General features: G+C 36.9%; 4 protein-coding genes across 7 annotated transcripts; 3 read left to right on the top strand and 1 right to left on the bottom strand.

Moving 5' to 3' along the window:
* Positions 1-388: 388 nt before the first annotated feature.
* On the top strand, positions 389-5,280 carry MAP70-5 (microtubule-associated proteins 70-5). 3 transcript variants are annotated; one of them, XM_011097617.3, is made up of 12 exons: positions 389-1,317; positions 1,440-1,608; positions 2,164-2,249; positions 2,563-2,628; positions 2,729-2,899; positions 3,013-3,183; positions 3,274-3,429; positions 3,539-3,685; positions 3,840-3,911; positions 4,013-4,579; positions 4,676-4,878; positions 4,986-5,280. In XM_011097617.3, the coding sequence occupies exons 2-12, from the start codon at positions 1,509-1,511 to the stop codon at positions 5,002-5,004; spliced, it is 1,758 nt and encodes a 585-aa protein (XP_011095919.1). In that variant the 5' UTR covers positions 389-1,317; positions 1,440-1,508; the 3' UTR covers positions 5,005-5,280. The 3 variants fall into 3 exon arrangements, with proteins under 3 accessions (XP_011095919.1, XP_011095917.1, XP_011095920.1); XM_011097615.3 differs by having other exon boundaries at positions 389-1,608; XM_011097618.3 differs by having other exon boundaries at positions 390-1,608; positions 4,676-4,818.
* A 1,889-nt stretch (positions 5,281-7,169) lies between these two features.
* Positions 7,170-11,755, bottom strand: LOC105175237 (uncharacterized). 2 transcript variants are annotated; one of them, XM_088876249.1, is made up of 4 exons: positions 11,627-11,755; positions 8,637-8,758; positions 8,442-8,523; positions 7,170-8,159 (listed from the first exon to the last, which is right to left on the bottom strand). In XM_088876249.1, exons 2-4 carry the CDS (start codon positions 8,646-8,648, stop codon positions 7,426-7,428), a joined length of 828 nt encoding a protein of 275 aa, XP_088732375.1. In that variant the 5' UTR covers positions 8,649-8,758; positions 11,627-11,755; the 3' UTR covers positions 7,170-7,425. The 2 variants fall into 2 exon arrangements, with proteins under 2 accessions (XP_088732375.1, XP_020554108.1); XM_020698449.2 differs by lacking the exon at positions 11,627-11,755 and adding an exon at positions 8,826-9,003.
* Positions 11,756-12,858: 1,103 nt separating this feature from the next.
* On the top strand, positions 12,859-16,850 carry LOC105175235 (heavy metal-associated isoprenylated plant protein 7). Its single transcript, XM_011097612.3, has 5 exons — positions 12,859-13,014; positions 13,132-13,327; positions 13,844-14,046; positions 15,384-15,474; positions 16,250-16,850. Exons 1-5 carry the CDS (start codon positions 13,006-13,008, stop codon positions 16,567-16,569), a joined length of 819 nt encoding a protein of 272 aa, XP_011095914.1. The 5' UTR covers positions 12,859-13,005; the 3' UTR covers positions 16,570-16,850.
* A 5,433-nt stretch (positions 16,851-22,283) lies between these two features.
* OPT3 (oligopeptide transporter) lies at positions 22,284-26,438 on the top strand. Its single transcript, XM_011097611.3, has 6 exons — positions 22,284-22,847; positions 23,596-23,693; positions 24,293-24,862; positions 25,013-25,268; positions 25,396-25,578; positions 25,671-26,438. Exons 1-6 carry the CDS (start codon positions 22,350-22,352, stop codon positions 26,286-26,288), a joined length of 2,223 nt encoding a protein of 740 aa, XP_011095913.1. The 5' UTR covers positions 22,284-22,349; the 3' UTR covers positions 26,289-26,438.
* The last annotated feature ends 8 nt before the right edge of the window (positions 26,439-26,446 follow it).

The raw sequence follows: 26,446 nt of genomic DNA, 5'->3' as shown, positions 1-26,446 counted from the left end.
ATAAATTTTAGAATTTAATGTTAACCTCATCTCAATAATATGCTCATTATATACACATTTCTCATTTTCTGTAAATAATTTTCTGAGGCTCAGCTTAGTATATGATTGATTACAACCACTTTTTATTTGTAAACTTACCTACTAAGCCGCGTTAGAGAAACAGCTAATTATGGGCTTGATCCCAATTGAAGTCACTTTCAAGAACATAGTTAGTGGAAATTCCATTATCTCTTAATAATTCATCCAAAAAAACAAAAGGTTCTTATGAGATAATGAATATGTAGTCTGAAGATTGGAGTTATTCTACTCCACTATCTTTGTCTCTTTCTCTATTTATGCAAAGGATTATTATACATTGGTGTAGGTAAGGTAGAGAGATTGGGAGTCTTCCCTTTGTCGCCTCTTCAAAACACCCTGTATTTTTACTTAAAAATTGCCATATGGCAAAGTTTCGTCCACCTGCCCGCAACTTTTATATACTTTTCAATTTAATCTTTTTCAAATATACTTCCAAGCAAAGATCATTTGAGCTTCAATCTTTTATAAGGAAAAAAAGAAAAAAAAATATACCTGGATTTTGCTAATACTTTCAAGCCACTTCATTCAATCATTTGAATTTTGATGCCACGATATGTTTCATTTTCTGAGTTTTGGTTCAAAATCCCATTTGAATGCATTCCCACTAAGGACTTAAGCAAGAGTTTAGGAGATTTTAACGCTAAAGCAAGATTTAGTGCTAAACAAGTGCTTTCCATCAACATTGAGAGATCATGACCACACTAATTAATCTCTCTTTCTTATCCTTTTTCCATCATGTTTAAGGTGACCATTTTTTCAAAAGCTTACATAAAAAGGGTTTTGTGAATTGCAAGATTCACTCATTTTCAGGAAGCCACCAGCAGATTTTTTTTTTTTTTTTTTTCCCTTGGCACCATCACTTGCAACTTATGTTATTTTTCAATTTTTAAGTATAACTTTTAGAAGTTTGGTTTGCCATTTTCGTGTCAGGTTTTCATGGTGTTAGCAAAATTTAGTCTTTCTTCAAAAATAATAAGCTTTATAAGCATAGCCCAGAAGATGAAAATAGATGAAAATGCGTTGTTCTCGAAGTTCTTGAAATTAGGGGGGGGGGGGGGGGGGGGAGATTTTTATTCACTGTGTGCGTTTGTTAAACATGCAACGGTTAAAGATTTGAAAGGGAGGGAATGAAGGGTGGCGAGCCGGCTGGGCCGGCTTGCAACTGTTGTTTTCAAGAGTTTGCTTCAGAAGGGGAAAACCCCATGTCATTCCCTCTCTTTGCGGTCAATTCCTTACAAGGTTGGACTCTTATCATGGAGTTGGAGTATTATTTGTTTATGTCTCTCTCCTAGACATACTAAACCCTTAACAACTCCCTCTTATATTACTCCATAAAACCCCTTTCACTTTGGTCCATATAGTATTCCTTGGGGCAGCCATTTCTTGCAATAGAGGGACAAGAAGCAGCAAAAGAGGAAAGCTCAAGAAAAATGCCTGGTATTGAAGAACTTGTTGGAGAAGATATTTCTCTTGTTTCTCATCCAGACCCTGTTGTGTTGGAGCTCAACAGATTGCAGAATCAGCTCAAAGGTTCATCATTTCTCTCCTTTTGCATGTAGAATGAAACATCAGTTATGCATGTTGGTTTTCTATCAAACTGTTGTTTGTAATCAAGAATCGGGTTTGGTATTGTTTGAAGATATTATTTTGACAATTTCACTGTTCTAGCTCTTCTTAGAGGATCATAGCATATTGTATGGAAACAGGACTTTAAACTCTATGATGTGTTGGGATGGTATGTGCTAGTCAGACTATATAATATGATTGTCCACGAACTGTTTACTATGAGTTTATGCTGTGGGACATTGAACACTTGATGGATTTTTAATGCGGATAGTTGGCAAATGATCTTACTCTGCTTCGTTCCAATCTCTGCAGCATTTATCATTTCCCTTTTTGTAATCTAGTGGTGATGCTTAAATTTAGAAAATAGATATAATTCTGTTCGAGGACAGGTTTTTTTTTGGGGGTTTGTTTCAATCATTCAACTTGAAGAAAAGATGATGAATAATAGTATCAAATAATCATAGAGTTCAGTTGAACCAAATTATGATAGTCATGCAAAACAAAATTATATGATTGCAGAGAAGGAGAGGGAACTGGGGAAGGCTCAAAGTGAAATTCGGGCACTCCGAGCAACTGAAGTCCTGAAGGATAAAGCTCTGGAAGAGGTACTTGAAAAAGATTTCCTATTTTGTGACTGGACATTCTATATGCAGTAGAAAATTCAATTTTAACAAGAAAGAAGGATTAAAGTTATACATATGCTGCATCTTACAGTAGCATAATAGCTAAAAATTGAATATGCCTTGATTTATGTTATCTCTGAAACGAACTGCAATTCAGTTTCATTTGGCGCTGAAGTGTGGAAAAGGAAAAGAAAGATTTAAAGTGTAGCTCGCCTGATCTGCATACAATTTATTGAGTTGCACAAGTATGTCTTATGCTTTCTGACATGGGATATTTTGCAATTTTCCTTTCCAGCTTGGAAGTGAAGTTAAAAGGTTGGAAGGGAAGTTAAGATCTAGTGAAAACCACATTGAACAAAAGGTGTGAATGGTTTTCTGATAACCATGTATTTTGTTTGTGTTCTCTGTTAATGAACATTCGTCTTATAGATGGTTAAGTGATTTGGGCCGGATTGATGCAGAATCTTGATATCAAGAAACTCACGGATGAGAAGAAGGAAGCATTGGCTGCACAATATGCAGCTGAAGCGACTCTTAGGAGGGTTTACGCCAACCAAAAAGATGATGATTCTGTTCCCATTGAGTTAGTCATTGCTCCTCTAGAGGCAGAACTTAAGATGCATAAGAATGAGGTAATCAGATAATCCATAATGATCTATAATCAAATAGAAGTTCTTGCCTGATTCCTTCTTCCAACTGAATTATGAATTTGCACTTTAAACTCAATTGTCTTCATCCATTTTAGATTGCAGCACTACAGGAGGATAAAAGGGCGCTGGAACGTCTTACAAAATCTAAAGAAGCAGCATTGCTTGAAGCGGAAAGAATACTGAGAAGCGCCCTAGAAAGAGCACTTATAGTGGAGGAGGTTCAAAATCAAAACTTCGAGCTTAGGAGACAAATTGAGATATGCCAGGTACGATTTCAGATCACAATATCTACGACGATAAAATCTATAAATAAGGTTACAAAAGACTAACATGCGAATACATATATATTTTCACAGGAGGAGAATAAAATACTTGATAAGACAAACAGGCAGAAGGTTTTAGAAGTTGAAAAGCTTAGCCAAACAATCAAGGAGCTTGAGGAGGCCATACTTGCCGGCGGAGCAGCAGCCAACACTATTCGTGATTATAGACGCCAGATCTCAGAACTAAATGTAAGACCTCAGTTTATATAGTAACTTACCAAGCATCGAGAAACTTAATCTTATGAGTAGGCTCTCTACATAAGATATCAGCTGACCTTAGTTTTCTTCATCATCATAGGAGGAGAAGAGGACGTTGGAAAGGGAACTAGCGAGAGTCAAGGTTTCAGCAAACAGAATAGCAACTGTCGTGGCTAATGAGTGGAAGGATGAAAAGGACAAAGTTATGCCTGTCAAGCAATGGCTAGAAGAGAGAAGGATGTTGCAGGTATGTCCATCAAACACTCACAAGAAATGTGTGCTCACCCAATTACCAACTGAAGTTTCTGTCGGGATATCTAAAACCTAAATATGACTAGTTTAGACCAATGAAATTGAGTGTTTTCAGTTTTTCTCTTAACTATGAGACCTCTCTTCTGTAGGCAGAGATGCAGAAGTTAAAAGACAAACTAGCCATCTCAGAGAGAGCTGCCAAGGCCGAAGCACAAGTCAAGGTGAAACTTTAAAACCTCATTTCAGCTAAAAAAATTTGACCCTATTAAGGTTGTTAACTCTTGTTTTAGTGAATTAAAGATTGCAAAATGTTTTGTTCCAGGAGAAGTTGAAGTTGAGGCTGAAGACACTGGAAGAAGGCTTAAAGCATGTGCATTCTTTATCTGTCAATACTAACGGATCCCCCAAAAATGAAAAATCCAATAACTTCTTTGGGATCCTATCAAGTAATACTAGAATGAAAAAGAGATCCACATCACAACCTAGGCCATCCACCATCACTAGGAGCTCGATGCAGATGATGGATGAAAAACAAATCTCATCTGCCACTGAAGAAATAAAGTTAATTAATAATTTGAAAAAGAAAAATTCTTCTGGGGAAAGCTTGTTGAAAAAGAGTTTGTGGGCTTCTCGAAATAAGGTCATTGATAACAGTGAAAAGGAAAATGCAGAGATGAACAAGAATGCCATGGTTGATGATAAAATGGGGAAAATTAAAGGTATAACGGGCAGCAATGAAGAGAAGAAAGATTTGGAGTTAGTTATTAATGACTGTGAAGATATGGTGTCAGGCTTTCTGTATGACAGGCTCCAGAAAGAAGTCATAAGTTTGAGGAAGTTCTGTGACTTGAAAGACAGTACTCTGAACTCTAAAGATGAAGAGATCAAGGTAGGATAGCGCACAACTGTCTCTCCATCTCTATACGAGTGTGTGTGTTTTAGTGAGCATGTTCAGTCATCACACCGGGTAATGTTGTCTTTCCAGATGCTTATGAAAAAGATTGAAACGCTGACTAGAGCCATGGAAGTCGAGTCCAAGAAAATGAAGAGAGAAGCAGCAATAAGAGAGAAGGATTCAGCATTAACAAAGGTGGATGAGAAGATAAGAAGCACAAACTCATCCAAAAGGTCAGCAACATTCTCCACAATATCACCCTCTGCCTCTTCCTTGTCTCCTTATTTTCCCCCGTAAGTTTATCTTTCAATAGAATTTCTTGTACCAATTAGTTGACGAAACTCCATTATCTTACTTTGGAGATGCAAGTTTCTAACCTCTATTAGTTTCCGCTGATTAGGTCCATAAATGCCTCTTGAAGATACACTGCCGGGAATAAGGTGGGGACGAGGGTCAGGAAGTCACCAGAATGCCTTAGACAGTATCTCATGATTTCTACAATGTAAATACCCAACCCATTTGGACAATGCTAGATACCAGAAATAATGTTAGAATTGTATAATGGTGAGTGGCTAGCTAGCTCCATGAGTTGTAGGGTGTGATTTTTACTGTAGTTACTCTTGTATACCTGTATGCTTGTATAAACATACTGCTGGCAAATATTTAATAAATTATTTGTTTTTTTATGCAGCTAATATCTGTGTGACTGATTCAAGAGAGTAAAATACAGAATTTCATTAGCATTTGCTTTTCTAAATAACTGCTCTTCCTACAGAAATACTAGATTTTCTGGTACAACATGGAGTAATGCTACAGAAGCAACAACACCTCTCAATTTTCCTTGTTTCCACCCTTCGCATTGTAGCCTTCCATGGAAAATTGGGGTTGCAAGACTATGCTACCGAAAAACAAGAACCTGAAGAGAAGCAAAAATATATTCTCTGTTGTTCGTTCTAAAGTTCTGGAATTGTAGATAAAGATGGCCTCCATTTCTGACTCCTTTTTCCTGTTGATTGAAGCGCATTATGTCTATGTTGTAGCTCCTCCATGCTTTTCATTAGCAGCTTTAACTGCTTCTTGGTCACCACAATCTTTACTCTCTGACCATTGCAACACTCAGCCACGGCTAGTAGTGTTTGAAGGCTGTGCTGCTGTATCGGCTGAGGAATTAGACGATGAACCTCCCCTGATTTCAGCACTGCAGCTAAGGACAAAGGCACCCCACAAAGCCCACTGGCAGGTTCTGAACCAATCTTCCCATCAACCACTGCCAAAGCCTTCAAGTCTGTATCTCCTTCATCAGGGCTGACTTTTTTGCCATTGAGACACAATGCAAGCGATCCACCAATGCAGTTCCCCATTTTGACTATGTAGCAACTGGAATAACTAGAAACATATATACTGCTTCATATACCGACATCACGTCTCAGCCCGGTAAACATATCGTGCAGGCCACCTCGTGCTTCATGTTCTAGTCCCCAATCGCAACCTGGAGGAATGGAGTTGTTTATACACGTTTACTGTCGACGCAAATAATCAAATAGAATTCGTCCTCTAACTAGTTATTATATACCATAACTGATCATTCTTTTTTGGTCCAACCCAAATTCTTGCCCGCAACCGCACATAAAAAACTGGGTCGTGCCCCTTTAAGGTTGACTCTTAAGCTATTATTTACTAGTTAATCTTAAAAAATTAAAGTTCTCGATGCAACATCCTCTGCAGTCTGTACCCTCCGACCAAAGGGCACATGAACCCTTGAAGCCCAAAAGTCAACTCCATTGAATCAAATGCTCTTTCAACTTAATATTGTAGTTTCGTTAGGGAATGTGAATGGGCTTCTTTGGGACTTCCACAACATCAGATGATTGAGGTTAAGACAAAGATGTTAGGCCCAAAATCAGCTTCAACATTTCAGGCAGTGTAACCTCTCCTCTTTATCATCTACAAGGTAACATTATGCGGCTCAACCTTCTATTGAAGCCCTTCTAAATCCTTACACTTTCTAAATAGTCACCTCATACAAACTAACTTCTCTGCTTACTCTCAATCTTCCCTGAGAGTAACTAAGTACTGTGGCCGCCGTTTGAACATTCAAGATGTTGTTCGAAGGTATCAGGCCGTCCTGTCCTCATTCGAATGAAATTTCTGACAGAAACTACAAGACATAAACTTGGGACGAAATTTAAGTTGATTATCATTAGGTATATGCTAAGCCTAAGATAATGTCTCATGAAATTTCTTGTCCCTTTCTCTTGTGGGGTTGCACCACCAAACACCTTTTACCATTGTCTTATACTTCTGAAGTGGTCCACAGAACTTAGGTTGCAATAATTTGTCAATCTTGTCCACATTCAACTTAAAAGTACAGTTCCCTTTAACAAAAAAAAAACTTAAAGTATAGTTAACTAAACATAAAATTAAAATTAAAATTGAAATTGAAATTTGGGATTCTGGTAATGTGTTTGCATCTCGCGAGTTAAAGTGTCTTATCATACTCTGCAATTTGTCCTAACGCACCCAATAGAAATTGAAAAGTGCTGAAATGCAAGTGGTAGGAAGCAACAAATCAAAGAAAGAAAGATAACAATCAAAAAGAAGGCAAAAGCCATCAATCATTATTTGACCACTTTTTATTCACACAAATCGTGTCACAACTTGAAATACCCCAACAACATCAACAACCAATAGCAGTCATATTTCTGTATACCGTTAATTCTCTCTGTATAAATTTTATTTTTCTTGTTTTTGGGCATAATAATGAAAGAACACCTCGTACTCAATGAACGAACATTACATGATCGTGACAATTGCCATGGTAATAACCAATCCTGTGTTCATTACATGATGGAGCAACCCTGAGGGTTTTCTTCACTGAAGTAGTAATCGCATCTGCTGACAGCGCAGCCCCTGCCATACCCATAATACCCATCATAACATGGCGGCGGCATCGGGGGTACTCCGTACCCCTGGTAACATGGGCCCCCGCCATAACCTTCGTAGCATGGCCCGCAGCATGTCCTCACTGGAACAACTGGTGGGTATCCGCATATCGGGACAGGTCCGGGTCCCATAATTGGCTCCGGCGGGGGTGGCTTCGGGGCCGGTTCAGGAGCTTTTGGCGGGTCGGGCTTTGGAGCTTCCTTGGGCTTTTCGGCTGGTGGTGGTCCATCTGATTTCGGCTTTTCTTTAGGCTTCTCAGGCTCCTTGGGCGGCTCAATGATTACCACCTTCGGCTTTTCCGGCTCCTTGGGCTTCTCGGGCTCTTTAGGCTTTTCAACCACAACAACTTTGGGCTTTTCTGGTTCCTTAGGATGTTCAATGACAACGACCTTGGGCTTTTCGGGCTCCTTCGGCTTTTCTGGCTCTTTGGGTTTTTCGGGCTGCTTAGGAGGTTTCTCGGGCTCTTTCTTCTTCTCAGGTTGTTTGGGCTTGGGGGGCTCTTTGATATCGATGCTTTTGATAACCTTGGAACCTTTACAGCACAATTTGTCTCGAATTTTCTCAGGGCTGCAGCACACCACTGTGATTGTGACCGTGTTTGCCTTCTCATCGTATACCTGGTCTCTAATTTCTCTTGTCCAAAAATATTTTTTACATCACAGAAATAATACTCAACTCAGCTTCTTTTCCAAAAAAACAAAAATTGTGAAATATAAGGAAAGTGAAGCAGTAGAAAAATGAGTGATTACCACTGCATTGCAATCTTACGATAGAAAGAAGAAAATAAGAAACCCAGATATATACATGGGATTGCTGCTATTATTCTATTAAAACTATACAAACATACAATTCCATTTACGGAAAGCTGGAAAGAAAAAGAAGAATGTGGAGGGATACAAGACGAGAGACTCACGGGGGAATTTGCAGAGAATTTTCTTGACCTTCTTGTAACAGCAAGGACACTGGAGATCAACCTTGAGCACCATAACAGTCACCTATATATTTCATCGCATCAAAAACGATTGATTAAGCCATAAATCCATCCTCCAAAACCAAGATCAAACAGTAGAAAAGCGATCAAGAGTAGGTAGCTACAAGACTTTCATACCTTCTCAGCCATGGCTAGCAGTAGTACAATCACTGAGCTACGTACAGATCTGAATGCAACCCGGTAATTTAACCAAGCTTCTTTCCTCTCCGCGATCAAGAAACCTGATAGGAAAGAGACTTCTGGGGAGGGAAATCAATCAGCGCGTTGGAGGAAAAGGGATTGGCAGAAGAAAGTGGAGAACTTAACCTTTTTAGAGAGATTAATGTGATGAGGGCACGTCTGGTGATGGAAATTGAGGATGAATATTTTTATGAAATCATCAAAATTGTCTATGTCCAATTGTCCATAGGGAGAGGGGTTGGGGCCTAAATTGCTGACTCTTTACTCTCTGTTTGCATGTGCTGGCTTTGATAGACACTTCTCACCTTCTTTAATTCTATTCATCTCTTTTCTTCATTCATAAACAACCCATAATTAGATTGGATTGATTTCGTTAAGTGTTTGGTGGGATGGAGTTATGCAACCCACATGCCCACCCATCATCCATCTATTACTAAAATTCGACCCTCAGATATGAATATTCAAATAATCGAACCACTTACAAACCCTTGGATTCTTGAACTTTATCTTTTTTAAATAAAATTATTACTTAAAAATTTCCCGGATGCATGATGAATGCAAGGTATAATTTAATGATTCATGGATGTTGCTTTATTTATCATGTAACTAGTTTTAGCATGTGATTATGGCCTATGTTCATGAGTTGGGGGTTTTCCTATAGGAATTTAAAATTGACGTAAAAAAAATTCTAATTAAATTGAGTTTGATCGAATTCAAATCAATTATATAATAAATGCAGTCTTATTCATATATAGTTTAAAAAAAATTACATTTATTTTATAATTAATTTAATTTAATCAAATCTAATTTATATATAAATTATCTATCTAGGCAACTTTGATAGATGGATTATGTATGTACCTGACTAAATATTTTTAAGAGCTGTCGCATCGGGTGCATTTTCATTCAGTTAAGTTGAAATTGGGCAGAGACTTTTTGCTAGAGTGAGTGTGATGATTCCATAATTGTGTTCTCACCAGCCTTTATTAATTCTTTTTTTTTTTTTTTTTTTTTGGAGTAAACGTTTCTTTATTCTTTTGGCCTTTTATCAATATTTTTCAAGGCAAGGGACAATAAATGGGAGTAAATTAATTTAATTAAGACTTTATATTATTAATTAAGTTGGAGACTTATAATAACTATCAATAGTTGACAAAAATATACGAGAACTAATATAGTAAAACTTATTTTTCTACCTCCTTTTTTAAAGTTCATTTCAGCCGATCATAACTCAGTTTTGATTTGTTACTCGTTTTTTTTTTTCTATTTTTTACTTAATTAAATAAATATAATAAAATTTTATTTTATGTATATTGTTTTTGTTTTTTAGAAAAAAAAAAAATTGGGCAAGGATGAGCGGCAATTTCTTATTGGAGGATCAATATGAAAGGATAAGGATTATGACTTCACTATCAACTAAGACATGCTAGGCTGCCAAAACTAATGAGAGAAAATTCAAAAGAGAAAAAGAGCAATAAATAATTATTAATTTGCTAGACCTAATCCTGCGCTTTTTCAACCCATCATATCCGATTTCTGAAGTTGGGTTGGATGACGAAGATTACATATTCAACCGCTTATGATGGCTAGTTCAGTTGATTGAGTTGAAGTTTAATGATCATAGGGGTTATGTGTTCGAATTCTACAATATGCGTGAGATGTTGTTTCTACTATATAATAGGTGTTGATTAGATTTAGTCTAATTATTGGAATAGTTTTTGTTATATATTGATATTCAACATGAATTATTATAACCGGTTTATTTCAATTAATAATACTCCATCGCTCTTACTTTAAAAAAATAAATATTGTGTAGCCTTGGAACCTGATGGGTATGGCCCAAGAAATCCTCTTACTGTTACTCTGCCACTCTAGAATTCATGAGCATACGAAATTTTTATTTTTATTATAATTTATCTATCATAATTTGTTTTTATATTTATTCATTCTTAAATTCGGAACTAACTTAAGCATTTGAGTGCTGACGTGTTATTTTACGGGTCCTCTTTCTCAAGAGTTTTCACTCAATCAGCCCAAATCCTAGATCAAAATCCAAGAACTTTGAACCAGTGCTAAAATCACACGCATCAGAACCAATTGTCCGTCATTCATTTTAGCTTTAGTTTTTTCAAATTTTTTTCAACCCACCTATTTAAAAATATCAAAGTATGCGTAAAATAACTTCAATAATCATTATTACTCCGAACATCAAAAGTCGCTTTCTCACATGTCCAAACTTTACATGCTTTAGACTTAATAATGCAATTTATGTACGTGTTTGTGTTGATTATTTAAATATTCAATATATTCGTAGTTGAACTTATAAGAAAAAAAAAATTGTATCACAAAGAATTGTATGGAAAAGGATAAAAGGAGCAATTACAACTAATTCAAACGGTAAACATTTTGAGTCTTATACTATAATAAAATTTAAATTATAATAGAAATTTATTTAATTTACGATATAAAGTTGAGTAAGAAAATAAAAATAAAAGGCAACGCATTGTTGACATCCACTGTTGCAATTATCTTATATAAACAACTAATAATTATTTAAAAACTAAAATAGTATTAAAAAAAGTTGAAGGAAAGTATATAGTTTTTGTTGTGGTCCAAATCAGAAGTGAAGTCTGGATGAAAATAGAGCAAGACTACAAATGGGGTGTTGGAGAGTAGGTTTCACAGGGATGGATCCAATATTCTAATTGGGCCACAGAATAGCCCGTAATCAAAAACCGAATAAAAAAAGTTTGGTTTCTTTCGTTAAAAAAATCGAAAAATCGTTTTTGATCTGAAGCTACAAGTTTATAAACAATTTCACTTGATTTTGTAAGAAAAAAACAAAAAATTTCAAATTAGGTATTTCATCAAATACCTTCAAAGCAAAGTTTTTAAGTTAAATTTTTCTTTGTAAGAGAGCAAAGTACCTAATGGAGAAGACTGGTGGAGAGAGCTGTTGTTGCCGCCGGTTGGAGGGTGGAGGAGACTGCACTGGAGAAGGAGGTCTGTGGCATTGCTCGATTCTCTCTCTATTCTTTCTCTTTCTCACCCTTTTTTCTCTTTTTTTCTTTCTCTATCTATAATTCTTTATTTATGTTAATATATAAATATAATATAATATATTTTAATATAAAAATAAATTCGAATTTTCGATTTGGCCACTGAATAGTAACCAACAAAACCAAATCAAAAATTGAATTTACAAAAACATTTGGTTGGATTTTTGGTCTGGAACGAAAATTCGATTCGATTTAACCGATTTTTGAACACACTTAAGAAAGGGTGTGTTAAAGGGACACCCATGCTTTTTGCTTTTTTTTTTGTTTTTGTTGTTTTTCTTCATTATTTGAGGAAAATTAATAATTACAGCATACTAAGTGACAACACCAAAAGTAGGGGGGGTTGGAAATGGAGATTCTGTTGGAGAGGGTGAGTTTGGGTACTTGAAGACACCGCGCATGGCATGGCTTATCTCCTCTCCGCACTTGTCGCTCTCCCATTGGTTCTCACGATTTGGGTTCTTTTCATCTCTTCGGCCCGGCCCAGTACTGAAAAACATTTTCCATTTTAAGAATATTTCCGCGGTGGTTCCATAAAGTCCTCCTTCTTTTGATCCTAAAACTGTTGAATGCATCACTCAGCTTCTCTCTATTTAGAATTTAATGATTCTCGATTTTAAATGTAAATAAGCTACATCCCTTTTTTCTCAAAATAATTTACTTCCATCTATGTCTGATTTTTTCTATTAGGATTCGAACTCGTGATCAAAGGTTAATAGAGACTTTAATTTTGTTAACAAAATTTAGATTTCATTGTTCTAATTTAATTTTTTTGTTAAAATTATATTGTGGCAGTTAAATGCGGGTGCGATTAGAAATTAGAATTTCAATTAATAAACTGAAACAAATCCTAAAAAATAAAAGTAGTAAGTGGGAGTGACATTTTGTAGAAGCAATATAAAAAACATAATTTGAGAATAGAGCAACAATTAATGTGATTGAACTACTCATAAAATTTCAAAATTCAAACTTGAATATTTTCAAATTGATATTAATTACCACTTGGAAACGACGTCGTTGTCCTTTCTCTGCTGGATTCTTGTTCCTGTGCAGGAGGAAGGGTGGTGGGACTGGGGGCAAATAAATGACGTGCTGAGTCAGCAAGAGCAAAATTTTTTCCCACTCTCATTAAACACAGCCACCTCAGATTTTCATTGTCGCCTCCTCCTCCTATATATTTCCTCTCTCTCTCTCTCTCTGTCTCACACACACACACGCACACACAAATCAAACAACAACAGTAAGATATGGGTGAAGTAAGTGCTCTCTCTCTCTCTCTCTCAGTCTCTTGTTTTTTTATTGCATGCAGCCATACTTTTTGATGGGAATTAAGGGTGATTTTGTGATGATGAACTGATTGGTTGTGATTGAAGGAGAAGAAAGAGGAGGGAAACAAGGTGGCGGCGGCGGCGGAGGAGGAGAAGAAGAAAGAAGAAGTAAAAAAGGAGAAGAAGGAAGAAGAGAAGAAAGACGATGAAGTGCCTCCACCTCCAGAGATGGTGCTCAAGGTCGACATGCATTGCGAGGCCTGCGCCAGAAAAGTTGCTAGAGCTCTCAAAGGATTTGAAGGTAAATATCCTTTTTAATTTCTGCCTTAATCGTGTTTCCTCCAAACCAACGTTTCTCTCAAGTACATTGGACTGGTCTTTCCCTTACCGACTTTGCATGTGCTTTCTCCCTCCTTTTCGTTGAGATCTGTGTAGGTACTACTACATAGTTAGATTACATTACTTTTTCAAAACCTCGTATCTTTGATTCTTTGTTTCTTCTGTCATCTGTGTAGTGTTTTAGTCTAACAAGGATGGTAGGGAAAAGCAATGGACCGCCGACATAATTAAAAAGAATTGCACTCTCAGTCTCAGCACGTTTTTCAATTCAACAATTCATACTTTAATGCCCATTTCATTCATTAAATACATATACTACTTATTTGCGGTTTTACCCAAATCAATCACATGTTGATTTTTACACTTGTCATATAAAATTGATTGAGGTTCGAACAAACGGTTAGAATTTCCATGAGACAGACATGGTATGTGTAGTAATAAAGCAGTAAAAGGTGGTGAAATGAGTGTATGGGAACAGGAGTGGAGGAGGTAACGGCGGAGTATAAGACGAGTAAAGTGGTGGTGAAAGGGAAGGATGCGGACCCTGTAAAGGTGTGCCAAAGGATTCAAAAGAAAAGTGGGCGAAAAGTGGAAATCATCTCACCCTTACCCAAGCCCCCACCCCACCAAAATGAGCAGCAACAGAGCAAAGAGGAGCCCAAACAAGAAAACAAAGAGGAGGTACCTTTCTTCTCACCCAATCTCTCCTCATTCCTTCTCATTTCTAAATTACTTAACAATTCTTTCAATAAATCCAAATGATACAAGTCTGAACATTCTTATCTAAGTCAGGTTTGGAGTGTATTTTACTTTTTGAACTGTGCATTGATAGCGTGGTCTACGCATGTCATACAATTGATTTAAGTTTGGCCAAATTCAATTTAGGTTAATTAGATTTTTTTTGGATAAGTCCTTAGTTTTTTTAATTTAAATGTCACAAAATTTGATGCTTATAACTTTTCAACTTTATAGGTGTGTATAATGAACCGGCCTGATTGAGATTGGTAGTGATATTACTTGTATTAGTGAGAATAAGGTAATAAGATTGGGAAGTAGTAATAAATTTTGCCCAAAAAATATGATGTGCCGGTTAGAGTTAATTAGAGTTGTGATCACTTTGAATTTAATTCAACTTAATCTTTTTTATTTTTATTTTTAAAAAAAATGAAAGAAAGAAAGAAAATTCAAGTCATGCTATGAAGATATTGCTATTAGTATAGGGCTGCAATGTCGTTTTTCGTCTCTGTAAGTTGCGTCCGTATTCATGATTTAGAATTGGAGTACAGCTCGACATGATTAAGGGTTTACAATCTGTGGACCACCATGCCGTCCTCGGTTCCACATTTGTGATAGACAATGATAATTACAGGACACTATTAAAAAGTCATATCCCACATCAAAATTTGTCATTCTGAAATTGTTGGATAAAGTTAGTCTACCAGCATGTCTAACTGATTGCAGTTGAATCTCAACCTAAGACGTAGCAAACTATAAGGAAAAACAAATGAAGACAGATTGCCATGAAATTACTTAAAAATCTAATGTTAGTGTTAGAATTATTGATGGTAGGGTTAGAGCAGGCACCTTAATTAGAATCAAAAGATGAAGGTGTTGATTGGGTTGGTCCCTTAGGCAGTGAGGCAGCGGCAGCAGTGCATGTTGTGACTGCGCTGTTTCTCTGCTGACATGAAAACCACAGAACAGAAGGAAAGAAATAGGGAAAGGGCACGGCCAGTGGCACATTCCACAATGCAAGATATAAAGGGTGAGTGATTCTGCTGCTGCATGGACCTGTACATGTACAGCTCAATTCAATGAGCCTTTGACCCCACTGTTCCAATTTATGGCTGCAGTAAAAATCCTCCTGCAATAGAGTCGACAGGAACTCACGAGGGGCGACAACCAATTACAGATTCCTCACATAAACAACAAAACCAATAATTCTCTTTCATTGAAAATTCACCTCTTCATTGAATTGATAATTAGTAACTTTTTTTTTTTTGTTCCTAATGTTGCAGCCTCCAGCCGTCGTAACAGTGGTGCTGAAAGTTCGAATGCATTGCGATGCATGTGCTCACGCACTGCAGAAGAGAATCGGAAAAATTCAAGGTAAATTTTAGCAACTTTTGAAAATAATTTCTATGATTAAGCAACTTTGCCGTGCTGGGTAAACCAACAACTTAGCAAGTAAAGAAGAGCAGATGATAATGCAACTGGAAATGGTCCCATTTAGTTATGGATTAGTGTGTATTTTTCATCTTTCCTATGGCTGTGGGAAAATTGTACTAACAGGACTGCACGTCATTTTTCAGCGGAAAGGAAGATCGGCAGCGCTCCTTTTGCTTAGTATATGAGCTTCTACAGATTGCAAATAACTATCTTGTTTTGAACTAGTGGAATAGCATCATTTCAACTGCTAGCTAGCTTATTGCAATTGACTATGTGATCAGCTGCAATGACACTCGTGTTATGAAAGACTGGTTTGATTCGTGGCATATTCCAACAACTATGTAATGCGCATTCCTTGCATTTGGCCTGACTCTGTACTTGTAGGAAAACATACCTGCTTACTATTCTAGTTGGTTTTATTAGGATGCGCAATAACGGATCTGCCAGGATTCTTCCGTGTAGATAGGAGTCATAGGACGCATATTTGAAACATAGAGAAATTTGCTTCCTGTTTGAGTTGGATGCAATTGTTGAATTCAATAACATGAACCCAAAATCAGAACCATCCTACAAGGAGTTGATCCTGTGTTGCATTAGCTACTTATACAATGTTATTCGAAGAGGAAGTCGGTGGATAGGAAGTAAAAAAGGCTATCATCTGCCCTTTTTCTGAGTGATTCATAACATATTCTAATGATATTAAGATGCGCTGCAGGTGTGGAATCAGTCACAACTGATATTGCAAACGACCAGGTAATTGTGAAAGGTGTTCTTGATCCGGAGAAGCTGGTGAGCGATGTGTACAAGAGAACTGGTAAACAAGCATCAATAGTGAAGAATGAAGAAAAGAAGGAAGAGGAGAAGAAAGACGAGAAACAGAACGACAAGAAAGAAGGAGAAGAAAGCAAGGAAGAAGACGACAAGAAAACGGACATCAAGAAAGTCGAGTATTGGCCTCCCAAGTACTACATGGAGCACACTTACGCCCCTCAGATGTTCAGTGATGAGAACCCGAATGCTTGCTCTGTTATGTAACCAAATCATTTACTTTCCAGTTATAGCTGGAAAGTCCAGTGTGCTAATATGAGTCATAGTTAACCGTGGTGTCATTTAGTGGAAGAGGGTTCGTGCCTTTGCGGCAATTCTCAAATAATCTCTGCAAGTTGTTTTGCGAGAGAAAATTGTGATGTACATATTCAACGTCAAGAGAGTCTGATGAACTTCTTCTTGTTGGTTTGTTCGTCAGTCGGACATCTCAATTGTATTGTTTTCAGCCCGAACATGGGCTTGTATGAATGAATAACTATGTTACTATACGAGGAAGACTTCTAACCCTTGCAGCAGTGATGTCAATTGTCCAAAAACTGCTCATGCAAACACCTATCTTGTCAATTTTCTTGCACCATTGATGGTGCTGAATTGATATACTCTTCCGAAAGTGCTCTTTTATTCGCCGCATATATCCTCGTTATCCCACGCTAATGATAGCGATTACCAATAGACATTGTCTCTGTAGCCACATTTTTGTCTTGTAAATATGTAAAATCATGATGATGTTTTTCTATCTGATAAACACACCACTAGAGGAAAAAATCGTAGTTCTTAAAAGATAGCCATTTGAATGTTTCTTGCATTGCCACAGATCACATTGTCGACTACTCCAAGAAGCTTTCAATCTGTAGCAATTGGCATACGAAATTGAAAGGTTTTCGCCGGTTGCCCCCACAATTCCACATTACAGAAATCACAATGAAGCTGGGGAAAAATGTGGGGATGCAGCAACAACTTGACACCCATTAAGATGCCTTTGGTCTCCATAAGCTTAATTTGTCGTAACCGTTATCATATATACGGAACATGTACAAGTACAATAGCACGAGACGACTCTACTCCACTCTAAGCGCCAAACTCTAAAAAGTGAAGTCGTGCTGTCGACTTCTCATCATTTCGTTCACATTTCAGGTCTCAACCGCAGCACAACACTCCCTGTAGTGGAACGAAAATGAGATTCCACTGGATTAATTTCATATCCAGGCCTTAATTAGATGCTTTTATCTATTATAAATAATTAGGCAATGGAACTGAAAAGCGCAGACATATATGACTATTGTTTTTGCCTCAAAGTTATTTGTATGAAAGAAAATTATAGTAAGAAGGAAAGATTTATTAGGAACAAAAAGTGAAAAGGTGTAAGCTAAAGTCCAAAAGAAGTTGAGATGTATTTTGCTTTACGAGACGTTTCGGGTCAACTTAGGCACTGTGCAGTAGCCACTTGAACATCTTTCATTTGATTTGGTTTGGGGAAAAAGAGAAAAGGCAGCCATACCAAACACCTGTCCCTCTCTGTTTTGGGTGGATCAAAGATATCGTTCTACTTCTAACAATTTTCATCTTTGCCTGCACAACTGTAGTACTAGTCCACAAATAAAGTGCCGTTGCGTAATCCAAATTCTTGTATGCAGGTCAGGCCAGGCCCAAAGCCCAAATCTCTGGACCCACCACCAGTGTGGAAACGTTCGGTTCGCAGACAATGGTCCGCAGCTGGTGGGGCCATCATCTGTCCTAGAAGACCGAGAAGTCAGACCTTTGGGGTACCACCTTCTGAAAAAGAACTGCCTGCAAATTGCAATACATCAAATCCCAAAGACACTTGGCATTGTCCTTTTCTTTGTGGAATTCTCAGGCAAAAATTGAGTGCCCATTATTACCGGTGCATATTACTTTGAAAGTTCCTACTCACAATTCCCTCCATAAATTGCCCCCCATCCCTCCTCATACACTTCCAGTCATCTCATCTACTTTTGATATCATGATTGTAATTGAATAGGAGGTTTTTTGTTGTTGTGCGTAGGATAAATGATCATATGGCTCGATTTGATCAAATATGAGGTAGAATAAATTAGTCATTTTTGTTGCTGTTTATTCAATTGGATACCATATATAATTTAACTGAATTTTACTGTCACAATCCAAGACCAAATAAGTTATTAAACTTTATCTATATTTTGATGAATTACCAGCGTCTCATCATTTCTTATTAAACTAGTATATGTGGCACACTCAAATGTGTGTGCACGATTAATTATGATATCATTCTAGAAAATATATTTATGTGATGAATAAAATTATATTAAAACTGAGACATTATTAAAAAAAAGTAATACAGAACAAAAATACGTGTGGAGGTTGAAGAGAGGGAGGAAAATAAAAATAAGTTAAAGGATAATAGATCATAAAAAATGAGACATCAAAGTAGTGCTCTCACTTAATAATAAAGAATAAGTAACGGGTAAATTATATTTTGTAATTCAAAATGTGCTCGTTTTTCACTTTACCATTGAAATATTTTTTAACATCAACTTACCATTTCAACTTTGTAAAATTTGCACTTTACCATATATGACGTCTTTTTGTTGATTTTTCTGCCGAAAAAACATCGCATGCTATGCATATATAAAAAATATCATATCACATAATCCTTAAATATCACATTTATAATGTATATGATAGTTTTTCGACAAAAAAAATAGTTGAAAAGTAGTTATAAATGACAAAATACAAAATTTCATAAAATTAAAATGATAAGTTGACACAAAAAAAAATTATATGGCAAAGTGCAAAAATAGACATAATTCTTGTTGCTGGTCATATGTATAGAATTAATTTTGGGATTGGACACTGCATCAAGGATCTTTTAAATGCATATATTCCTCCGGGAGGGCGATTGGGATGTGGGCATAAGAGTCTTTATGAGAATGAAAAATATAATTTACACATTAATAAATTATGAATAAGAGTAGTTTGAAGGTGCATTTCACCTTTGTAAAGCTTTTTACATGACCTGCAAATATGAAATTTGGATATATTATTAAATGTATGAATATTTATCTATTAATATATTATTATATCAAAATATAAATTGATATCATAAAGTTATAATGCTTTTCCTTTTAAGTCTTCATCATTGTTCGATTTTCTCTTTTAGCTAATGGTTAATAGACATCAAAAAAAAAATAATGAAAAGAAATTTGACACTTCAGCCTGTCTGATTTAAATGTATATGAGTCATTTAAGATTCGAGAAGGTAAAGTGACGTGGCAGATCACGGGCATGAGCGCCTATGTAATTTCCTAGGGTGCGATGGACCAGAGCTGAAAACTGAAAAGTGCACCCGACCACTAACACCCCCGAATCCGCGTGTGATTCACACACAACACGCTCGCGCCACGTGCTCCCTCCCTCTTATGTGGATCCCCATGAACGACTCCGTCTCTTCCCTCAGTGCAGACTCCACCATGCTTACGCAGTCCCGACATAACGGCGTCAAAGATTCCATCACTTCCCTGATGTAACCATGGCCCGCTCCTCCTACCTGGCTACCCGCTAGTGGGTCCCGCTCTCAGAACACGTGTACAACAAGTGTGCTCTTCTGTCACTAGCGTACAAAAGTGTGTCAGAAACCCGATAACACGTGACATTCACACGCTCCAGAAAGCGGCAGTCCACCCGCCACTAAGGGTGTAATCACTCTTACCAGTAGGTTAGTATTTAGCATGTAATCATACCCTTATTGGCTGCATTATAAATATGACTTAATTACCCTCCTTGACCCGCACTAATACTCATTGCAGGTTGGATGATACATCATTCAATAAGACATTAATTTTGTAACATACTTATCTCCAATTAAATATTCTAAAAACAATCCGACTAATGATACTTTTGTTTCATGTGCGATCTTTTTAAATAAAAAATTATAATACGCATAGACGACTGCGTACATAACATTATAATTAATATAAATGTTTACATGAAATTAATTAATTAATTAATCTTAAGAATGTTTGGCGTTATGCTTCACGAGGGCAATATTCGTTACATGACTAGATTACTAAGAAACAATGGATGCCTACATATGTTTTGTTGGTTGCAAACGGTGAAGGTCTCAACTCGGAAGTGAATGCCTGGCTAGGCCTATCCTCCGATGAGCATCATAATAACCCATTTTATAGTTTCTGTTGCTAAGGAGACAAAGCATTTGTTATTACACAAGTGTTGGGTATTGTACGTTTTTAATTATTAACATGAAGAAATGAGGTTGTAACTATAATTCTTTACTAACATGATCTAATCCAGCTACTAGACTTATTAATTTATCTTTAAATTTTTGTTGCAGTCAGGAAAGCTAGTTGGTGTGCTTGAAGTCCATATCATATAGTCAGTTAGTTATTAGTATGTTATCATACCAAGTGAGCATGACGTATTTATAATCTACTTGTAATTAAATAAACATTGTTTTTTATTTACTATTGTTGATATCAACATTTGGAATATGTGATTGTAGAGCTTATTAGTATATACTAATAATTCAAGTTGAGTTACTGTAGCAACTAGGAAGATATGTACGGATATTTTTCGAGAATCATTAAGGTATTATCTTGTTATTACAAGGTTGTTTTAGAGTCAACTTGGATCACAAACGACAACAATCAAAATATTTTATTATCCTTAGGCCGATTAAGTTAGAAACACACGTCAATTTCATTCCTAAAAATATCAGACTGAACCACATTTATTGAGTTGGTACACAATATAAATTCAGTACTATAATTGAATGTAAATTTAGATGTAACGCATCTAAAAAATAATTCTATCATCAACCACTTGTTTGATTTTTTTTTCTTTTATTTGTCCGTTTTATCATTCATAAACTACTAAAAGAAGAATTTATTTATACGTCTCAAAATAAAATTACCATCTATTTTCATTTTCTTACTTTTAACAAGCCTATACAAGTCTAAAATGCCTATTCTTTGAAAAAATTACTAAAAACCACATTTTTATTATTTGATACAATGTTCTACTGATATAGAAGTAATTAAAATAATAATAATAATTTATCATGATTTTATCATAAAATGTAATTGTTCATATCTTATTTTCTTCTTTGGGGGGGGGGGGGGGTCGGGCATGGGCATGGGAATGTGATGGGATTCTCTGGCATAGGTGGGAATTTACAGTACGCATCCAACAATGAACCTATTAGGTTTTGACATGCGACAATATCCAAATTGTTGTTTGGGTATCCAATTGACTTGTTAGAATTTCGGATCAACCCGTACCCACAAACCCACCCGTGGTTATAGTATTTATTAATAAAAGAAAAAAAGAAAAAAAGAAAAAACAAAAACACTTAGGAATGATGCATGAACGAAGAGTGGCATAAAATGAACTGTAAAATGATGTCCCTTTTTGTGATTCTTTATTCTTGGTAACTGGACAACTTTGTCTTTCGAACTCGGTGCGCACAATTTCAACCTAATCATTTCCATTTTTTTTATTTTAAATAATAAATAAATAGATATCTTAAATGTCATTTTTTATTTAGTATATATACTTTGGGTATAAATTTATGTTGAATTATGTTTTTTTTTTATTATTCAATGTATTTTATATATTACATCGATTATTATCGTTTAATATGTTTATCGAAATAAAATGAGATGAGATAAAATTTTAGAAATAGGTAGTATTTTATTAATTAATTATATTTGGATATATTTCAAATTAGTCCACTGAATATGTATGATTGATTTTCCCCAAATGCAGTCAATTTATCTACAAAGAAAAATTAAGATAAAATCTAGGAAAAAAGAAGGGCAATAATTTCCTAAAATCACCCCCACCCCCACCCCCACCCACCCCACCCCTCCATCTTCCACCCTCTATATATGTCACGACACCATAGTACAGCAAAGATATTATCACAAGTCTCAGACCACAGCGCTCTTACCTCTGACATAAAACTCGCATTAATGGTTTCCAGCTCCACCACTACCAAACCCGCCTCCAACGGAGAGGCGGAGACCGAAGAGAGATGCTCCGTGGAGGAGGTGGCGCTGGTGGTGCCGGAAACCGATGACCCCACTCTCCCCGTCATGACATTCCGTGCATGGGTCCTGGGCCTCGCCTCATGCATAATCTTGATTTTCCTCAACACCTTCTTCATTTACAGAACGCAGCCCTTGACCATCTCGGCCATTCTCATGCAGATTGGGGTGCTGCCAATCGGGAAGTTCATGGCCGCTACGCTGCCCACCAAACAGTACACGGTGTTTGGGCGGTGGAGCTTCAGCCTGAACCCCGGTCCCTTTAATATAAAGGAGCATGTGATTATTACGGTTATGGCTAATTGTGGGGTGTCGATTGGTGGTGGGGATGCTTACTCCATTGGTGCCATTACTGTGATGAAGGCTTATTATAAGCAGAGTGTGAATTTCCTCTGCGCCCTTTTAATTGTCTTGACCACTCAGGTACTTTCCGTGCAATTTTGTCTTGAAATCTGCAACCAAATCTCATTCTTTAATTAATTTTATTTTTTAACCCATAGCTAGAAACTTTGTTCTGATTTTCTGGAATTGTCATTTCTATGGTTGCCTGTTGTGAACTTGTGTTGAGTAGGAATGCATATGTGTGAGTGGCTTGGGAGATTCTTGAGATAATGCAATTTTCTTATTCAAAGTTTCTGCGTTTCAAGATTAGGCTTTATATTGTTCGGTCGATTTCCGAAAAATTATAGAGGAACTGATGTTGATCCTGGAGGAGAAGAATAAAAAGAAAAGGATTAAAAGATGAACTCTCTTCCTTCTTTTTCCTTTTCATACTGTTTAAATACATCGATTCAAATTATGTATGGGCGCTCACAATCTAATGAGATTAATGGGTAGATGAAATAAGAATATGATTTTCTAAGAAAGAGAATTTTAGGAAAAATCCGAAAGCAAGATACTGGAGATACATATATATATATATATATATATGTGCGTGTGTGTGTGTATATGTGTTGTGTGTATAGTTCGCTTCTTATTTACTTGAGTTTTTGTGCTGATTTTTCCTTTTCAATTTAGACGTTGATGTTGTTAGACGTCATATCATTACAAGCACTAAAATTCAGTAAAAACCTTAAATTTCAAAACTACGCGGTGACTCTTTATGGGGTTGTTGATACTATTTCTCAATCTTTTACTTGATTTCAGCAGTTTGATTTTTGCTAAGTTACAGATACTGGGATATGGATGGGCTGGGATGTTGAGGAAATACTTGGTGGATCCAGTTGAGATGTGGTGGCCTTCCAACCTCGCTCAAGTTTCTTTGTTCAGGTCTGTTTTCCTTTAAGAAGCATTCTTTTTCATTATTGTCTTAGCTGGTCTTTGAAGTTCAAGATAGGTTATGATCAACCTTTATCGGAGAACATTGACTTTAACCAGAATAGGTTGGTCAAATTGCATAGCCAAACATTGTCTATATGAAACTAGGTCCCTTTAGGATGCCACAACTTCCGATGGTCGACAATTGCTTATTCTGTGTCGCCTCCTTTAACGTTCTAGCATCTATTTTTCATTTCGTAAAAGAGAATGTATAAGGTTCGACACTTTCTGCATGTTTGTATAAGGTGGATTTCTATGATGAAACAGTCCTATGCATTATCTTAGAAAGAAAACTGGATGCTGAGAGAGTCTATAAAGGAAAGATAGGCCAGTGGAAGAGAAAAGAATTTTCTTCTTTAGTTGATGGTTGCAATTTGACATTCTGTTGGTGTAATATTCTGAAAAGAACATGCAATAGCGAAGAATACCGGTCCAGTTGTCCACTTTAGGCAGTAGTCCCTGAAGAGCTAATTGAATGGCTTGAAAGTTTTCTGATATAATTTTTCATTTCCTTTGTGTTTGTTAATGTAGACTCACGTGATGTTTTCCAGGGCACTTCATGAAAAGGAAACCAAGGCACAAGGCATGACAAGAATGAAATTTTTCCTCATTTTCATGGCAGCAAGTTTTGCCTACTACCTATTCCCTGGATACCTATTCCCAATTTTGACATTCTTCTCTTGGGTATGTTGGGCTTGGCCTCATAGCATCACCGCGCAGCAAATTGGGTCTGGTTACCATGGGCTCGGTGTGGGTGCTTTCACACTCGATTGGGCAGGGATTTCAGCATATCACGGCAGCCCATTGGTGACACCGTTTTCTTCAATTCTGAATGTCATGATCGGCTTCATCATGTTTATATACATCATTGTCCCTATATGTTACTGGAAGTTTAACACTTTTGATGCCCACAAATTCCCCATATTCTCGAATCAGCTGTTTACTTCCAGTGGACACAAATATGATACTACTAAGATCTTGACCCCACAGTATGAGCTCAACATTCCCGCCTATGAAAAATATAGCAAGCTCTACCTTAGCCCTCTGTTTGCCCTCTCTATTGGATCAGGATTCGCAAGATTTACAGCAACACTCACGCATGTAGCATTGTTTCATGGCAGGTTGGCTCCTTTGCATTTTTGTTTGTCTAACATTTGCTGCCAAATTTTCAGCTACTTCAGAATTGTTTCATGTGCTAAATCACCCCTGATCGCTTCTGGTATACTGTTAATAATTTGTAACCTATCAATCTGCTTGTTTCTGTTGGCTAGTGATATCTGGAAGCAAAGTAAATCTGCTGTGAAGAACGTGAAATTAGACATACATGCAAAACTGATGAAAAGTTACAAGCAAGTGCCTCAATGGTGGTTCCTCATTTTACTAGTAGGCAGCATTGTCTTATCCCTACTGATGACATTTGTGTGGAAAGAGGACGTGCAGCTTCCGTGGTGGGGGATGCTCTTTGCGTTTGGTCTAGCTTGGATTGTTACACTCCCTATCGGGGTCATTCAAGCAACTACCAACCAGGTAAATATCAGACTTGTCAATGTATAATAGTACATTTACTGATTCTTTTTTGTTATATCTTACACAAATTGTCCTGGATTGTGAGAAAATTCTAATTTTTGTTATTTACTCGTGCCTTTTTTTTCAGCAACCTGGATATGACATAATTGCACAGTTCATTATCGGGTATGTTCTTCCAGGAAAACCCATAGCAAATCTGCTTTTCAAGATATATGGTCGAATCAGTACAATTCACGCCCTTTCCTTCTTGGCTGATCTTAAACTTGGTCACTACATGAAAATCCCACCACGATGCATGTACACAGCTCAGGTCTATATTTTGCACCTCTTCTCATTATCCAGAATCTAATTTTCTGATCATCATAACTAACTCTTCTCTTTCCAATATTTCCACCTTTCTAGCTGGTGGGAACACTAGTTTCTGGCACAGTCAACCTTGCAGTGGCATGGTGGATGTTGGGAAGCATCGAGAACATCTGTGATGTCGAGGCATTGCATCCAGAGAGTCCTTGGACGTGTCCTAAATTCCGAGTGACCTTTGATGCTTCTGTCATTTGGGGTTTAATTGGACCTGAAAGGCTGTTCGGGCCTGGAGGATTGTACCGCAACCTGGTTTGGCTATTCCTCATAGGAGCCGTCCTGCCAGTTCCCGTTTGGATACTGAGCAAAATCTTCCCAGACAAGAAATGGATTCCCCTGATTAACATTCCAGTTATCTCTTATGGTTTTGCTGGAATGCCACCGGCCACGCCCACGAACATAGCTAGCTGGATCATCACTGGAACCATCTTCAATTATTTTGTTTTTAAGTATAGGAAGACATGGTGGCAAAGGTACAATTACGTTCTATCAGCTGCACTGGATGCTGGAACAGCTTTCATGGGTGTTCTGTTATTCTTTGCTCTGCAGAATGAGGGCAAGAACGTGAACTGGTGGGGATCCAAGCCGGATCATTGCCCGCTGGCTTCTTGCCCTACAGCACCAGGTATTGCAGTTGAAGGGTGTCCCTTTTTCAGGTGAAAAAGTGGGATTGGTGTTGGAACATTTTAGGACTGAAAAATGTACTCTAAGCAAAACAAAGAGTGATGCTGAAGCTAATTATAAAGTAACGAATAGCTTCCGATTGTTGTAAATCCTTGGTAAATCAAAGTGCTAGAGCAATTACTCAAACTACCGGC

Source organism: Sesamum indicum, linkage group LG12, assembly GCF_026168435.1.
Source record: "Sesamum indicum cultivar Baizhima isolate 11 linkage group LG12, ASM2616843v1, whole genome shotgun sequence".
NCBI lineage: Eukaryota > Viridiplantae > Streptophyta > Magnoliopsida > Lamiales > Pedaliaceae > Sesamum > Sesamum indicum.
This window is presented reverse-complemented; position numbering and strand designations above follow the sequence as displayed.

What these genes read in the sequence shown, in the direction of transcription:
- MAP70-5 (XM_011097617.3), top strand. Translation starts at nt 1,509, where the DNA reads ATGCCTGGTATTGAAGAACTTGTTGGAGAAGATATTTCTCTTGTTTCT. An exon ending in AAAACCACATTGAACAAAAG is followed by an intron (nt 2,629 to 2,728) that starts GTGTGAATGGTT and finishes GGATTGATGCAG; the next exon opens with AATCTTGATATCAAGAAACT. An exon ending in AGGCCGAAGCACAAGTCAAG is followed by an intron (nt 3,912 to 4,012) that starts GTGAAACTTTAA and finishes GTTTTGTTCCAG; the next exon opens with GAGAAGTTGAAGTTGAGGCT.
- LOC105175237 (XM_088876249.1), bottom strand. An exon ending in AATTCTCTGCAAATTCCCCC is followed by an intron (nt 8,160 to 8,441) that starts GTGAGTCTCTCG and finishes TTTGGACAAGAG; the next exon opens with AAATTAGAGACCAGGTATAC.
- LOC105175235 (XM_011097612.3), top strand. An exon ending in AGCTCTCAAAGGATTTGAAG is followed by an intron (nt 13,328 to 13,843) that starts GTAAATATCCTT and finishes GTATGGGAACAG; the next exon opens with GAGTGGAGGAGGTAACGGCG. An exon ending in GAGAATCGGAAAAATTCAAG is followed by an intron (nt 15,475 to 16,249) that starts GTAAATTTTAGC and finishes GATGCGCTGCAG; the next exon opens with GTGTGGAATCAGTCACAACT.
- OPT3 (XM_011097611.3), top strand. Translation starts at nt 22,350, where the DNA reads ATGGTTTCCAGCTCCACCACTACCAAACCCGCCTCCAACGGAGAGGCG. An exon ending in TAATTGTCTTGACCACTCAG is followed by an intron (nt 22,848 to 23,595) that starts GTACTTTCCGTG and finishes GCTAAGTTACAG; the next exon opens with ATACTGGGATATGGATGGGC. An exon ending in TTCAAGCAACTACCAACCAG is followed by an intron (nt 25,269 to 25,395) that starts GTAAATATCAGA and finishes CTTTTTTTTCAG; the next exon opens with CAACCTGGATATGACATAAT.